Source organism: Alosa pseudoharengus, unplaced genomic scaffold, assembly GCF_046254945.1.
Source record: "Alosa pseudoharengus isolate Yale_2024_CS ecotype anadromous, Long Island Sound unplaced genomic scaffold, YU_APseudo_1.1 YU_APseudo_1.1_scf_10, whole genome shotgun sequence".
In the NCBI taxonomy this organism is placed as follows: Eukaryota; Metazoa; Chordata; class Actinopteri; order Clupeiformes; family Clupeidae; genus Alosa; species Alosa pseudoharengus.
Window position 1 is genome coordinate 7,205,263 of NW_027468565.1, and position 17,354 is coordinate 7,222,616.

The 17,354-nt window shown below is 43.3% G+C and overlaps 1 protein-coding gene across 1 annotated transcript in view; it reads right to left on the reverse strand.

The window, feature by feature from the left end:
• The window catches only part of slco3a1a (solute carrier organic anion transporter family member 3A1a), a 52,728-nt gene extending 39,836 nt beyond the window's left edge, over window positions 1-12,892 (reverse strand). The window contains exons 1-2 of the mRNA XM_076262393.1: window positions 12,248-12,892; window positions 4,780-5,248 (exon numbers count right to left, since the gene is read on the reverse strand). Of these exons, the coding sequence (XP_076118508.1) occupies window positions 4,780-5,248; window positions 12,248-12,403 (625 nt within the window). The 5' untranslated portion in view covers window positions 12,404-12,892. The remainder of the gene's footprint in view (window positions 1-4,779; window positions 5,249-12,247) is intronic.
• Window positions 12,893-17,354: the final 4,462 nt, after the last annotated feature.

The window sequence follows — 17,354 nt, forward strand, 5'->3', positions numbered from 1 at the left end:
GTTACTAACCCACTGTTCCACTTTGCAGCAGGAGCGAGGCACTTGAACAGTTGAACCCTCTCGACTGTTTTTATATTTGGTGCAGTAGAGTAGCTCCTCGGAGCCGCGGAGAGCTGCAGGAGCCCGCTGGTGGTAGTTGTTTTTCGTAGAGGCCGCGGTATGTGCGCACGGCTGGGGCCGTCCAGACCCACCTCATTGCGGGCTGGTTGGCATTCCAGGCACACTCTGTAATTACCGCCCCACTCCTACATCTCTCTCTCTCTCTCTCTCTCTCTTTTTTTTTTTTCTCCATCTCCCTCTCTCTCGCCCTCTCTGTCTCTCCAGTCCTGCGAGTGCATTTTTAACAGTGCTCGGTTGCCAGTGATGTAATGCTCTCATATGGCACGGGGCAAACGTTAAGCGCTTCCTGGCATGCCTACTGACTGACTAAAAAGCCCCCCCCCCCCCCTTCAGCAAAGTGTCTAGATAACTAGATAACACAGCTGTCCTGTCATTCTAATTTGTTCATTCTGCCAATGAACAACATGACTGGTAGATATTTCACTAGTGCTTTCAAAATAAGAGAAAAGCAGAAAGTCCTAACAGGACAAGCAGCTCGAAGCCTTACAGACCCCAGTCTCCTGCATGGCTTTGCAGTGGTTCAGACTGTGCATGAACAGCATTTGATAACAAAAGCTCATTAGTGGATAATGACGCCTTATTGGGGCCAGACTGGAAGTTTTTCTCACTCCGGGAGCTTTTCGCTCTCGGCCCGCTCGCTCGCTAGCTCGCTCGGTCGCAGGCAGATGAAATATGAATGCTGCCGACGCTTCCAGACCCCGCTGTGCTGCGCTGCGCTGGGCTGCCTGACTGTAAGGTAGCCTGCCGCGCCGACCGAATCCACTTCCTGCTGCCAGCTGACACGTGGATCTATGGGGGTAACCTCGTGGTGTCAGGGAGTAATCACAGCAATAAATCGCCCAGGCACCTCTTCTCCCTTAGCAGAACATACTAGAACACAGTGCACTTGGCCTATACTGTTTATGCCAACTACTACACAGCACAAATTATCCCTCCCAGTTTTTCAATTTCAAAAGCAATTCAGTATGCAACTGGCATAACCATTTAAAGGAAAAGTGTTGCCAAAGCGTAGACTCTCACTATACCTTCTCTCACATAGACACAGCTATGCAAGCACACAGGTTTTTTTTCCCTAATTTTTTTATTTAGATATGCCTATATGATGTGCACTGTATAACTTACAAGGAATCATCAGTGAGGAAGCACAGCTCTCAGTTTCTCCATTGTGAGAAGTGAGAATACTCCAGCCGTTGCCATGGCTTAACAGGTGGTGAGCATCCCGCTCCACATTATCTCCCAGCTCTTGGCTGAATGTAAACACAAGCATCGGGGCTATTTCAAATTCAAAGCGATGACGAAAGCTGTTGGGAGTCATTTATGAGTGGGCATTTTTCAGGAAAAGATAACAGCTGACAAACCAGGAGATTGATTACACAGCCAGACAAGAGAGCATGCCTGGCGCCACAGTCACTCATTTCTTCCTCCCCCCAAAAAGAGGTGGGTTGGGTTGGGTGGGTCTTGTTCCCCACAGATTATTATTGAACACAGCCCATTGTGCCTCCTCACAGACATCGACAGTGAGATGCTGGGAAAGGCAGGGGTGACTTGTGCACTGAGAGAGCGCTAGGCCAGAGATTAGTGTTAGCAGAGGCTGACGAGCAAATGCAAAGCCCTGAGCAGATAAGATGGCATTGCAAAGTCTGACAGGGAGCGCCATGACAAGAGACACAATGCAACTGGGGGCCAATCAGCACACAGACGTGGCTCATTTAAGTCATCACACTGAGAAAGTGAGGGAGCAAGAGAGGAGGAGAGAGAAAGGCAGAGAGAGAGAGAGAATGTTGCAGTCCATCCATTAACCTTGATGACTAGAGGCCTTGGGGTATTAAACCCAATTACAACTGCCATCTTAGCTCATTGTCAAGCATGAAGCAGCCATGCTAGTGCTAGGTAGCCACAGAATTCACAAGGAGCTGTGCCAGGCCTGATATTGCAATGCCTTTAAACAGTACGTCATCCAAAAACAAAAACAACACTTTAATAGTTCATCTTTTGCAAGAAAGAATATAATACAGCACAATGACAAATAAGTTAATTTAATCACTCCAATACAGATGGTAATATATCTAGGCTTGCACCAATCCAAACTTTTGTGAGAATGCAACCCTCTCCTGATCCATCATAAAGGCCTGTATTGTACCATAGAAATAAAAAGGTAAACAAGAATAACAAACACTAGCATGCATACACCACTGTGTACTGAATGTCTGCCCAGTTAGAATAAATTACCGGTTAAGAGAAAGAAAATCTTAGAGACTTTGTAACAATCTGGCCCATTCATTGCGTCCACCAGCACATGACGCGCCTGCGGCCGCTGGATTAGAAGCATCAGCTGAGGCCGCGGCCCTTGCAGTTCAATGCGACATTGTTCTCCAACCCTTGCCGCGCACTTCCCCTGTCGCCCGCCGCGCAGCTTATCGGTGGAGAACAGCTCCAAATCTCCCCTCCCTGAGCCTGCCAAACTTTAATCAATGTGAGTAGATTTCCTCGCGCCGTACGCTGTCAACAAGCAGCCACGGTCACCCCCGCCGCCAAAAGCTTTTCACTGGGCCCTGTTTGTTGTTTTTTCGCCAGTGGCCAGCCCAAACAAAGAGCCACGACAAATGGCCGTGGAACGACATGAAAAGAACAAAACCGTCGACAACAAAAGGGGAGCTATAAAGATTCTAACGTGGGGCCAAAATCGCACAGAACGGACAGAAGAGAAGACGCCTCTGCTCCTTGATTTTGTCCCTGTGACAATGACGCTATTAAGTGTCACTTTGATGAGTTACTGAGACAGAGAGCGTGTGAAAACACTGTGAGAGTGACCACATTTCCTTTCCCCTAATGCGCTGTAATGGAATGAAACTATTGCAATGGCCTGTTGCTCAACATGATGACATCCACCGCCGCCATATCACAGGGGAAGGAAGAAAAAGGCTGTTTCTCATGAAAGATAGCTAATTTACAATGAAACTGAAACTAAAGGATATTAAGGGCTACTTAGACCCTTTCTTCCAATGCCCTGGCCCTCATTCATTTCTCTGAACAAGGGCGGCCAAAGTTGAAACCTTTTAAACAGGTCTTTTAAGTGTCATCAAAGGCCAGAATGCATATGCCACAAATGAGTCAATGTCAGGACTGTGGTGTTAAATTAGGAAAAAATGTGCAAGCCTTGTTAAGGGTGAGAGCCTGTATCTACAAAGATAACAGCCCTCATTATCACCGACAACATGCAAGCAAGCCAAGGGGTGGTGCGGATGTGCTGTATTATCACTCAAAGCTTTGCATCTATCACCTTGACAACTGCAAAAAAGTGAAAGATATCAGGAAAGAGCTTGTTGATCACATGTTTCCTTCAGTTCACATTACAGAACTAAATCCTTTATTCCATCATTACAAATTATGGCTCTTAATCACACCTGCAGTCTGCAAATTCCAGAGGCCTACAAAAGCATTGGCTCTCTTGAACGTACTATTTTAATATTGCCAGAAAATCTAAATTAGCCATTTATTAATCATAAGTCATGGTATTTTTGGCCAATACTTGTTCTTTGTCTTGACATGACAGAACCTATTGAAAGACATGCATCTCTTTCATTACTGAGATGTTTCCATGACTTTACGGGCAGCAAACTATTTCAAACACAGACAGGCTGAACAACTGTTTGTTCAGGAAAAAAGGCACCTACACTACAATTGAAGGCTTAGAGAGACACGCATGCATCCATAAATTTCCTGGAGAAAAATGTTTACCTCAGGGCACATTCACAAAAAAATAATCTGCTCCTTAAGGTTTGCTCACAAAGTGCTTTCTGGGCAATGCACTCTCATACCTAAAACCGCCAAGTCAGCAGATGGTCAAAAGCGAGAGAGAGAGAGAGAGGTGGGGGCAAAGGGAGAGTTGGAATGACAGAGTGTGTTAGAGAACTAGGGACTTAAGAGTGAGAGGGAGAGAGAGAGAGGAAGGGTGGGGGGTGGTGGGGTCAGAGAGAGAAAAGGGAGAGGGAGAGGGAAAGGAGAAAGATAGAAAGAGAGCGCTGACTTGCCAATCTGCCCTGAACTGCTTTCTTCATGTGCACCTTCATGTGTGTGTGTGTGTGTGTGTGTGTGTGTGTGTGTGTGTGTGTGTGTGTATGTATGTATGTAAAGCTCCCTCAAAAGCCCCATTTCATTTCCCCATTCATAAAGGCAATTGCAAACAGGCCTCTTACCATCATGAGGTCAAGGTTACCCTCTGAGGAAAGGGACAAATTATCACAGAGAGCACATATCCAGACTACAATGACACAGAAGGTACGCACGCAAGCTCATGGCACTATATGCTAATAGGTAAACACGGCTTTCCGCTTTGAAGGTGAGCAATTTTTTTGTTGCCTTGGAGCCCGTTCCCATCGAACAAATCACCTTGATAACAATCTGCTTTTACGCTATTTTGGGGCTTCAGGGGGATAACAAAATTGAATGTTGTTCATCGTTTACTTTGGGCAAGCAAAGTAATAAATGAATACACCCCTGGCCCAATTTTCAAGAGTGATTACGTTCAGTCACTTTAGAGGAAATCAAAGCACCATAAATCATAAATGCCACAGGCCATCCCCCAAAACACACACACACACACACACACACACACACACACACACACACACACACACACACTAACACACAAAAACTCACCTATGTACAGGGAGGAGTCTTTCTTTTTGACGTGGTCGTCAATGTAGGACACCCCCAGGGGCTGAACAGGTGTGGCTCCAATGCCAAGCAGCACCTGGGCCCCGATGAGCAGCAGGTACATCATATTGGTGTTAGCTCTGTTGCTGCAGATCTCCTCTTCGAGCTGGTCGTCGAAGCTGGTCGACGAGGCATTGGAGCAGATGTCGCGGCCTATATCAGTCCGGCGCCACGTTTCGCCCGTCTTGAACTCGTACTGGTTGGCCAGGAACTCGGGCAGCGCCGAGAGCAGCGCGCCCAACGCCATGACGATACCGCCGCAGCCGATGAGTCGGGGCCGGTGGGCACGCGCCCCGAAGTAGCTGACGAACAGGATGAGGGCTAGGTTGCCAATCTCAAAGCTGCTGGCGATCACACCCACGTCAGCACTCTGCAGGTTGAAGCGACGCTCGAGCGTAGTAAGCACACTCACCTGGGAGACAAGTAAATAATATATGTAAAATATAAAGTAACATATGACTAACTAATTACACAGATATACTGTACATAGAGTAGGCCTATATCAAATGCTACTCCAGTAAGAAGGATAAATATACCTATTATATATTTTACACAATTTAATTTTAGGTGGCAGATCTGGCAATGCAATTATATATCTTTATAATAATAACTACAAAGATATGAACTGAAATGTAACACTGTTTTAATAGGGTGAATATGCTAGAGTCAAAGTCAGCTCTATCAGTTCCCAGAAAACCAGTCTATTTCCATACAGGGCAAACAGATAGAGGCCCTGACCCTGACAATCCGAAGTGGGATTCGGAAGTACCAGCTAAGGTAAGTCAAAGGGGAGGAACGAGATATTGGAATCTCAGATATGAGCACATTCATTGTGATCAGGAAAAAGAGACAGAATCCAGAACAGAGGGAAGAAATTATGTGACATCTCCATCCTGGAAATCACCTAAGCAGACTGGTATGGTGGCATAGCACAACAAGCTCAACAGCATTAATGACACATGAAAGTAAAAGTAAACAAAAGACTATGGACGATTTTAAGAAGTGTACGTAATTTACACTGAATTAGATTCATATTACTGGATACAAAAGAGAAGAAAAATTTAACATTTTATCATTGGGACCTCAAATATAGATATTGCCCCAGGCATATGAGGCCATTTATGAGACACTAAATCCAGCCATTCAGCAAACCCATTTTTTTTCCATATTTGCCAGACAAGTATGAGAGAAATACTGTGCTGTGTATGAGAAAGGGCCATGCTATTGAGGCTGTGCCCTCTACTCTAATCGGTTTCCTTTAGAGTGCACTGACTTCAAGACTTCTCTCTCTCTCAGATGCTATTCATTTTGGTCCCAGCTGAGATGCTTTTGATAAATGCTGTTGCAATGCTGACTCCCCGTCTTTGTGAAAGTGGACACTACTCTGGTTGCTCACTTAAAAATATGTTATCTCTCCAAATAGATGGTGCAGGTTGTTAATGCCAGTAGAAAAGAAGGAAAGGAACATAACACACACACACACACACACACACACACACACACACACACACACACACACACACACACACACACACACACACACACAACAACTCTTTTCTGTAAGTCTGCTAAATGTCACTGCTCTGACAGAATCCCCAGTGTTAGTGTTACACATATACAAGTTATGCAATATTACCCAAACAATATCCAGTCAAGAATGTAGGCCTAGAAATGTCATGGTATACATTTATATGAGACGTAAACAAATGTTCTTCCAATGACTCAGGGCCCATAAGAAAACATCCATTCCTCAGACCTGCACAACTACTTACATTTCATACTCCACTTACAGTGATGATAAACAATAGTTGTTCCTGTATACTATACAAACTGTTCCCTTGTCATTAGCTTCATAAGTTATTACAGTAGAAGATAAGCATAATTGTATGGACGGGGTAAAACGTTGTTATAAACTTGGACTAATTCATACAGACCCATTAAAGCAAAATGCTCTAGTCTTGAAATATGTATACAGAATAAGAAGTCAACGTCCGCGACACAAAGGACAAAATAATTCTTGATGCTGACAGAACAGATCTTTTAAGTATTGTGACAGCATAAAGAGATTTAACAAAAGTCTTCATTGATGCCCCACAAAAGCCCAACAAAATCCAGGCCTCACAAAGGGTATTGTACCACATGTTCACAGAGAAAATGGTAAGACTATTTTGAGGTTTGTTCTAAATGTCCTTGAATGGTAATGTTCATGCCCAAATCCCAAAGCGCTGTCCAACATTAACTTAGGATAGTTCTGGCACTGTATGTTCAGAGCGGCAGACACCAGAATAGAAAAAGACCAGCCATGGAAGAGACTAAAATAATCAAATAACGGACCATGGGAATTTTAGTCATTGGGATTTAGGGTAACATTTAGGTAGATAAATTATGCTTTTAGATAGTAAGGGTGCACAATACTTCCGCATTAGGCCTAGGCCTATATTTTACATGAGGTCAGCTGTCATTGAATTTTAAGAAGATTTTCATTTGAATGATTTGAATTTAATTTTAGAAGATGACATGATGACATGATCCCACACATCCCTCTTATACACTCATTTACAGACAGCGTGTAAGAACCAGGCTGTGATCTGTGTGTATGTGCTTGTGTGTGTTTGTGCGTGTGTGTGTGTGTGTGTGTGGCGGTGTGGTGTATGATAAGATGTGTGTGTGTATGTTTGAAAATGTGTCTATGTACTTGTGTGTGTGTGTTCATGAATCACACGGCCCTGACTCAGTGCCTTGTTTACCAGGGCCCTGTGTGTGTGTGTGTGTGCGAGCATGCGTGCGTGCGTGTGTGTATGTGTGTTTGTGTGCATGTGTGTGTTTTTTTGTGGCTGACCACCAGTTCTGGAAGCGTGAGGTGAGGGGTCTGGAAACATCGCCATCTGTTTCCGTTTTCCAAGCGAAACCCCCAGCAACCTGTTAATGGCGTAGCGCGAGCTCCTGGCATAGATTGGTTTAAGCTCAGGGTCTGTGTCACCTCATCACACCACAGTGGTGGCAGCTGGTCAGAGTCGATAGGCCTCTTCCCCTTTCAGGTTATGTTCAGGTGACGGATGGCTAAGCCTAAGTCTCAGGTAGTGAAAATCACCTTCACCACCGCCAGCGCGCCGTGCATACATCCCTATCTGTCAGCGATCCAAACACCCCTTTCAGGTTCCATGGTGAGAAATGCAATTATTTACAACAAACATGAAAAAGAGACAGGGAGAGACAAAAACACCAGATACAGTTTATGAGAAGCCTAAATGTTATTCAAACAGGCAGAGAACATTCCAGAATGGGGAAAAAAACCTGTCTGGTTTGTTTGAGATGGGGTTGGCTTCCTGAACCCAGTGTATTTAAACACCTCCCTGGAGACTGCTTTATTTAGTGCCTTACCGCACATCAAACTTGTCTGCAGGAATTTACATGAACGGCTTCCAAGCTTCCCCATTACCTCACCTGTTTAGAATGCTGAAAGGCTAAACCCACCCGGACCTGTGCCGCTGCTTAAATATCCTGTTTCAATGGACAATCTTGTTGTAAAAAGCCTCAGTCTCCTGTCGGGGAGATCAGATCAAGGAGCTGTACCCACAACTAATGCTGTTTCTGCCTAATACTGCTTGGTTGTCTGGGCTGCAAGTCAGAGTTGTTTACCTGAAGTACAGAATCAAAGCTGTGCCATCCCCGTTCAACAACAGCGGGCCAGCAAGTCATCAGAGGCGGACAGAGTACACAGCTTCATTACTTAAGTAAAAGTACAGATACCCTTTGCTAAATTTTACTCAAGTACAAGTAAAAGTAGAGTCAGATGTCTACTTAAGTAAAAGTACTGAAGTACTTGTTTTTAAAAGTACTTGAGTATCAAGGGTACAAGAGTAGCCTACATTTTCTAAATATACTGCCACAGTGCTTACATTTATGTACAGAAACGTCCTACGTGGAGATATGAAAAATGTTAATACCTTGGAGAATGTAAAATGAATTGGAAGTAAAATCAAGTCATTTTCATCTTTTTACCATGTTGCCAGGGATGGGCAGTATGTCTAATACATGTATTTAAAATACATATTTCAAATACAAAATACTATTTTGTAATTGAAACACTTGAAGCGAAAACTATCATTAACTTGTTCAGAAAATTGAAATAGTCTGGCGAGGTGGGGCCACAGGTTGGCACACTCCATGCTGACCATGGAGTTGACTTTGGCGGAAAGCTGAAGGTGATTGCTGATAGGCTGTCCCAATCAGTGGCGCCTGCACAATCCAATCACGTTTGAGAGGGAAACAACAAATTGAGGGTTTCAGAGATTTTTCTTTTTTCCTTTTTTTTTAGAAGTAGTAACGGGTACTCACGGTTATGGATAGAAATGTAGTGGAGTAAAGAGTACAATATTACAAAATATTTGGAGTACAGATCCCTCAAAATTGTACTCAAGTACTGTACTCAAGTAAATGTACTCCGTTACTGTCCGGCTCTGCAAGTCATGGGAAATTCATATTAAGGCACCTAAAGCGCTGTGTAACGTCACTGTTGGGATTTGCCTCAGTTTAGATTTAAGGACCGACTTTTAGGCCAACTGTAGCTGTATGTTAAACTATAGGGAACAATTTGAAATCATTCACTCTGCTGGCTTCTTTTTCTCCACTAAAATAAAATTAAAACAGTAGAGCAAGGCTGACACTTTATCAAGCACGGTTATCAAACATGTTTGAGTGAGAGGTGAGGAGCTGTCATTAAACATCCTACTGCTGTCAGGCAACATTATTTGCCTGAAAAAGATATGAAACTTGACAGCCAAACCACAGGCCCAGTTATCTACAAAAGTGTCACCAAACACAATACATGTTCCCAAGGCTTAAGAACAGATTACATGCAGGTCATTTCTCTAGAACTGAAGATAGGGTTTGTTTTATATTTCCTTTTTTTTTTTTTACTTTTACAGGCCTAAGCCAACCCGACGCCTTCACAGTCATTCTCAGTGGTGACTCATTGTATATGGATCTAATGGATGACCTATTTAATTTATTACACACGTTTCCCATTCCAACAGACATTTGCAGTGCAATTCACAATTACACCTATACTGATGGAACATATCCACAGCCTTGCAGATTCTCAGCTGCATTCTCTGACTCTGCGTCCACATCCCCTTCCACACCTTGTATTCAAATGGCAGGAAACAATGGGAGCTTAAACACGACAGCAGGCCCCAGGAGGGGTCAGGCCGGTGTCAGGAGGCTCTCCCCAGGGGTGGTGCCCGGTTTCAGGGGCTTGCAAAGTGAGCAGGTGAGATGTGACTGAGGAAAGCCACCACCACAGATGAGGATTGAATAGCACTGCTTTCGCTTGGAGGGGTGTCACGTGACCCTTTCCCAGGTCACACATTTGCAAATTTACAAATACTGGCTGGGGTGTGTGTCGTGTGTGTGTGTACGTGTGTGTGTGTGTGTGTACGTGTGTGTGTGTGTGTGTGTGTGTGTGTGTGTGTGTGTGTGTGTGTCTCCGGTCACTGTCAAAACATGTAGCATGTAGCATGCAAGCACACACACCCAAACACACACCCTCGCAAAATAACCCGTTGTTAAAAGCAAACATGTTCTCATTTACTCTGATGACTTGTCTGTGAGTAAGCCAGCCGTTCCCGTAGCATGGCCTGGTGGAGGACAGGGCCTTGTGCTGTAGGCTACAAGACGCACCAAATTAGGACAGAAATCCCAAATAAATGACAATCGCAACTAGGGAATTTCCAGCGCATACAGATCCAGATTCCCAACTCTTTCCATCGTGGCATCAGAACCTAAACATAGCAGAGGGACACACCCCAGAGGCATGCATACTGGGCGCAGCCCTCCACACTTTGAGTCAGCATGAGAGAGAGAGGGAGAGAGAGAGAGAGAGAGAGAGAGAGAGAGAGAGTGAAGGTGGAGTGTAGCTGTACTTTGGCTAGATCTTCCTCTGGCTCAGGCGAGCAGCTTAGCATGGCTCAAAGTGAAAAGGGATTCGTTAAACGTTTTGCTAATACCCTTCCAGCAGAACCATGACAACAACTCCATGACAGCCCTATCCACCTACCGAGAAGATACTGCTTAAAGAGATTAAATAGCTGTGGCTTAAAAGTGTGCTTCAAATTAACTGTTTGGTAGAGAGGGCTGACTTCTGTCTGTGCAATGAGGCACTGCTTGACAGAAGACTGAAAAACGTCAATATTCTGTCATTTAAGTTCCTTAAGCCTGCATAAAAGCTACCAACTACCATAATTGCATGGTCCTTAAACTAAGCCTGCACTGTCATTATGGACATTTTGTTTGATGGTCTTGATTTGTGGTTCTAATAAGCGAACTTCAAAGTCAGGGCATGCAAAGACAAAAGATTCTGTTCCAAAATTCCACATAATCTGGGAAAGGCCACATACCATGCCCTTCTGTCATCATTCCCATAACCAAAGTGGTTTAGGGGCACACAACAAATCCAAACTATGGCTAGAAGACTTTCCATAACTTTTTGCCAACACATGGGGTTGGTAGCTTTTATGTTTGCAAACGCAAGTGGAACTTAAAAGTTTAAAGTTATGTTATGACCCATGTTGACATCTACTATACTACTGGCATTCTGTAAATAGTTGGTAGCTAGCCTTTAAGTACTGTATGAATACTTCTTCGCATAACGAGGCTTCTTCACATAACTGTACCGCATAGCATGCTGTAGGCTACTCAAGACTACATTTTTCACACATTGTTTTTTGATGTTTTTGCACCATCACTGTAGTGATATTAGATTGATATAAGACCAGACAAATTTCTAGGTCGTGACTGTTGTTTTTTTTCGTCCAAGACGGAAAGAGTTATTTTTTATACAGGACTTGGTTAACATCTACAGATGTAACATGCACATAGCGTTAATTCTGATTCAGAAAATAGTCAATTTCACATTCACATCGACATCGACATGAAGTTTAGGTCCGTTTTGATGTGCCGGCCGGGCATATCCTACATAAGCGGACACCCTTATCCCAGGTTGGATGGACAGGATGGAACAGTGGCGCATTTCGCTGACAGGAGCGGACAGGGGACAAGGTTAAACAGGGAAAGATACCTGTTATGGTAGACTACTCCTCGCACTAATCTTAACTAGAACGCAATGTAACCTTGGTTCGCAGGTAATTGCATTTGACTATTTTTAAACTGAGTCAAGGACTAGCTGCTATTTACCTTGTCAAGTCAGCCACCGCACATGCATCAGCAGCAGCAAGCTAGCAACTCCCATAAACATAGCCTACTGTATTAGCCTACTTCAGAATCAAAGCAACGACCTGATGCTACTGGAGCTGATGTTTGAGCTACCCTAAGTTAGACACAATGTTGTCAGCAATAGGCTATATCAAAACTAGCTGCAAAGTGAGAGACTGACTGAAAACGTCTTACTCACCAGGTATGCTCCAACCGTGCCCTGCGCCAACATCAGTGCACATTCCGACACGAGGAATATCTTAATATTTGAGAAGCATGATTTCTTTTTCTGCACGTCATCTCGTTGCGTGTCCTCGGGGCTCCTTTCTGAGGACCGTTGTTTTTTTACTTGCATTATAGGATAATATAAATGCCCCCAGTACCTGAAATCGTTACCAGAGGCGACAGTACGAGAGCAAAAGCAGCCCGGTGATAAACATTAGAAGCCCGTTGACGTGTCTTCTGCCGCGTGCTTGTCGCGGTTACCCGGGGCTGCTTTTCCTCGCCCCTATTTCTCACAAATGCAACTTGAACTATGACTGTAAATGTACAGTCAGACTCCAGCACGCTGCCTTATGACAGTTCCTCCTCATTGCCACTTCGACGTAAAGCACAGGCACGCAAAGAGTCCGCAAATCCCTGACGATTTAGACACGGAAACACTGGAGAGATCACCGCTGCTGTTACTTTTAAATGTCATTTTTATTGTTTCGGAGTTCCTTTCCGAACGTTCCTCTTGTCCGTAACAATGCCGGCAAGATTCGATCACTCTCGAGTGCGCGACTGACGCAGCGTTACTGATCCATGTTCAGCGGCGCTGTGTGTGAATGTACTTCTGTGTGGTCTACTGTTTCCCAGACTCAACCCGCCTTGTGTGGCGCTGTAGCATGCACCAAACAGACACACACCTCCTCTTTTGCTCGCTCTCTCCCCTTTTGATTTTACTCTTCATTTAGCCTAATGCACCCTACAAGGGGTAGCCTATATATTTTACTAATAATCCAATAGATCTAGAACTATGAAAACATTAGCCTACTTAAGTGTATAGGCCTGATTCATTAATTCACTAATTTATTCGTGTTTTTGTTTGTTTTACTTCACCTTTCTATTGTTTTTATCATTCTCTATGTCAAAGTTGGTCAGTTTTGTGTACAGACCATCTCTTTGCTTATAATGTGACACACTGAATAGTGAAAACTTGTCTTTAATGTTCTTCCACAGAAGCATGGCATGTCACACCTCAACAATTTATAACACGAGGACTCAATAGTCAGTCAGATAGTTTACATGACTGACCCCCATAAAGCTTGGCTCATGCCTCAGTCAAGTAGATGAGAAAATGCAACGTAAATGCTCACCTGCCTGTCAATCTATTGTGCAGACACATTACATTGCAGGAACTGTCCAGTGCAGTGGGCAATTATTGTTAATGTCCTAATTATAAATATTATAAATTATATATACCTAATTACAATAATGGGAAAATCAGTGTTTCCACAGTGCTTCTACACACAGTGACACCTCTCAATCCACCTGAAATTGAAAATTCTCTCACACTGGATACTTTGCATCTATGAGTCTATTTGGTTGCTTTTTTTTTGTTGTGTGCTTTTTTTGTTGAGAGTGTCTGAATAATGTACTGATGACCCTTTTCAACACCTGACATCTTTAAAAAAAAAAAAAAACTCTGGTCTAAAACTAGCGAGCTAACTATCTAAAAAGAAAACAACCCAGGTGGACCTAATAAAACCTTGTTGCGGTTTCACCGGTGTCAAGTCATCGTTCGGAATACAAAATGACAGGAAATATGTCTGGAAGTGGTGAGCACTGTTTGACAAGACTTTTTTTTTCATATTCATTTTGCAGCAACGTTATCAGAAAACGCCTTTGGTCTGTGAATGAGAGGTCACCTGTGTTATGTTACGTTGTGTAACCAAATGAGCATGCCTCCATTAAAAAATTAAAAAATAAATGGCCGGGGAGTTTGCATCTATCAATCAACCAGCACAGTAGGACCTCACAGCACAATAGACACAGTGCCCTTTGATGGCAATGTCACGCGTGCATATGTGGGAGTGTTCATGTGTCTGTGTGTGTGACTGTGTGCATGTAAATCCGTCTTGAAGGTCAGATCTAAGGCTGTGTCTCACATTGTTCTCCTTTGATTAGCCCATTTGCTGGTGGTGAAATGTAATGAGCCCACAGACGAGTAGATTATCAAGGCAAATATGAGTTATGGGGCAACTGCTGTGCACCAATGTGCATGGAAAACATGGGAGGTCCTCTGGCTTCTTAGAGAAACACTGCTAATTAGAACATTTTCTTTTGTTGGAAAAGGCAGGTTGTATCAATGCATTTTGAGATAAATGAAACATATTTAAATGTACATCATTTCATTGATGGCCACAGTCTGTGCTACTTATTCAAAAAAGTTCCAGGCGAAACACAATGTCATCCAAAGTAAAATGCAGCTTTTATGTAATATAAATTCTTGCCATTGTGGTCTTTCTGCACTGCATGCGATAAAGATAGTTAACCTCAAACTCAACACACTCCTGGCAGTTGTACTGTATATCTTAAAGCAACCTACCTCAGTAGAAGTGAGAGTTAATATTTTAGCAGCGCAGGATCTGCAGAACTGTGCCAGTTACGGATTGTATTAATAGTGCAGGCACAGGGCTGTTACACCATTTGGCTGCAACCAAGGACAACAGACTCGGCGGCTGTGCTGTCAGGGTCACCAGCCGTTACTTGGATGCTATTCCACCATGTCAGTTAAATAAGACTGCTCATGTCACCAGTGGTTAAGGTACACAGCAGGTTTCCAAATTCCTTGCATGCAAAGTGAGAGAGAGCCAAATCATCTCAAGTGGAGGAGAAGTAAAAAATGTCCCACATTATTGAACCATGTGTACATGTAGAATTATCATTTCAAAACATTTATGGTGCTTGTCCTTGTCTCTTTTCTTGTATTATCTACTTTTGTTTTTATTACTACATTGGATTTTGTTTGTATTGTTTGTAGTGTTTGTATTACTTTTATGCTGTGTCTGTCTGTACAAATATGTTTATTGTCTGTATTTCATGCATAGTATATTGTATTGCATATTGCGTACAGTATATTGCATTTTTCTGCACTGTTACAGAAACAACAGAAACAACAAAAATAATTCCGTGAAAATGCATGGATTCCAGTTGCTGCTGGAAGCAACTGAATCCATGCATTTCCACTGAATTATTTTTGGAATCTGATTCCTTATCATACCTGTTCGTTTGTACTAGTCGCTCGACTTATCGTGACTAAATTCAAGATGGCGTTGAACTGTAAAATTCCTTAAGGTACTGTCTGTATAAATCGTCTTGTAAATAAACTACCAGTGCTTTTTTAAAGTTCTCCATGTCTTGTTTTAAATGTCAAGGCCCTTGGAAGTCTACCAATGACGTATGGAGCTACTTTGAGCCTCGTAAATGGTGTAAAACAGTGATTTATTTGCATGGCTAGGCCGATGCCCGAGGTACCACAACGAAACACTGTGTTGGTAGCATTGGCTAACTAGCGCCAGTTTCTGATTGCAGGGGACAAGCCGAGGTGAGCTATGAGACATACGTTCACATTCGGTATCATGTTTCAACACACTTTAGGTCAATATCACACCGGAATCCTCTTTTAATAAAACATTTAGTCATAATGGTATATGACCATATAGTTTGATGATATATTTGCTGTATGATATACACAGATTAAATACAGGAACAATTCTATTGTAATATGACTTGTATATGGGTGCTTGTGTATCGTGTGGGTGTGTCTAATGTGTTCAGGCTTTTTTCCCCTGACAGACTTTCAGTGACCATGAGTCAGAGTGAACACTACAGAAGTCTGTGGGTGGACCAGTCTACAGCCAGGAATGTCTGAATGAATTCAGAGACATCTGAGGATTTGTGTTGTTCCCTGGAATCGCTGTTATTTATAGGCTTTGTTTGGGAAAGGGTGGACTGCCAGTGAGAAGTCGAAAGCCTCTGCCAGGACTTATCGAGAAATGGGAAAAGGGAAACGCAGAACAATGGGCACAGAACAAACACACACAGCAGACAGATCGAGAGGCACCCAGTGGTGACGTCATCACAGGACAGAGTGGCACTCAGAGGAGTAAACAAATAAGGGCGAGACACACATATTGTTGCAATAGGCAATGTGATGCTTATTTAACTAACTCAATGATGTGAAAACATTTGACTTCAACCAACTAATACAGAAAACAATAATCAAGAAGATGCCTTGCTTATGTCCACATTGGTCCCATCATGCAGTTGGCAGAGACAGCATTATGGCACTGTAGGACACAGAGTATGAGACTCACGAGGCTAAAAGACAGTCTGACTGGAGCTTTAAAATCCAGCGTGACCGTTTTATTGTTGTTTGACGTCCTAATGGCCATGCCACGTGATCGCAGACGCAGGGCATTAGGCCACAATGATCCGTGATACAAACCATGTCATGTCAGAGTTCCCCGAGTGCAATGATTACTGCAATTATTCATTTTTCATGTATAACATCTTACTTAGGTTTCAGAGGGTGATTCAGAGAACGATTACTTTATTCTCTTCAGGGCAGAACGACCTCATGAGGGAAAAACACAGGTATGGGTAAGTTACTGACTTGAAGCCTTAATGTCCTAATTCTTAATAACATCTTGAGAAACAGATGCCTGTAAAAATGTTGTGGAGAGTCACTGGCAATAGTCGTACTACATGGCCTGCCCCTGTATTGGTCTGGCATAGAAGAAGTGTGTGGTCCATGATTCTTTGAGTACCGTTAATTGCCTCATTAAAAGGAGCCAATTGCCCAGCATGAAATGCAAGCAGACATAAAAAGTGCTGTTCTCACAATAACGGCGGCGACCTTTTGATGCCAGTCCATATGGCCCATGCATATTTCATGGGGACTGGACGGGGTTGACAAACAGTTGTCAAAGAGGTGACAAATTGCTTTAATTCTCTGCGGCCTCTAGTCCACTTTCATGTCCACTCATTCTTTTTGCTTTAGGGACATCAGACATTCAGAATTATGTCCCTGAGACTGGTAGACATGTGCTACCACGCATACACACTCTTGCACACCCACACACACACACACACACGCACACACACACATGCACACACCACACACGCACACACACACACACACACACACACACATGAACAGTGTGATGCTGTACAATATTTACCTAACTCACAGGCAGAGGCTTTGCGTTCAGCCTTTAGTGTGTGTCAGACAGACTAGATGAAAAGTCTCTGAACTCTAC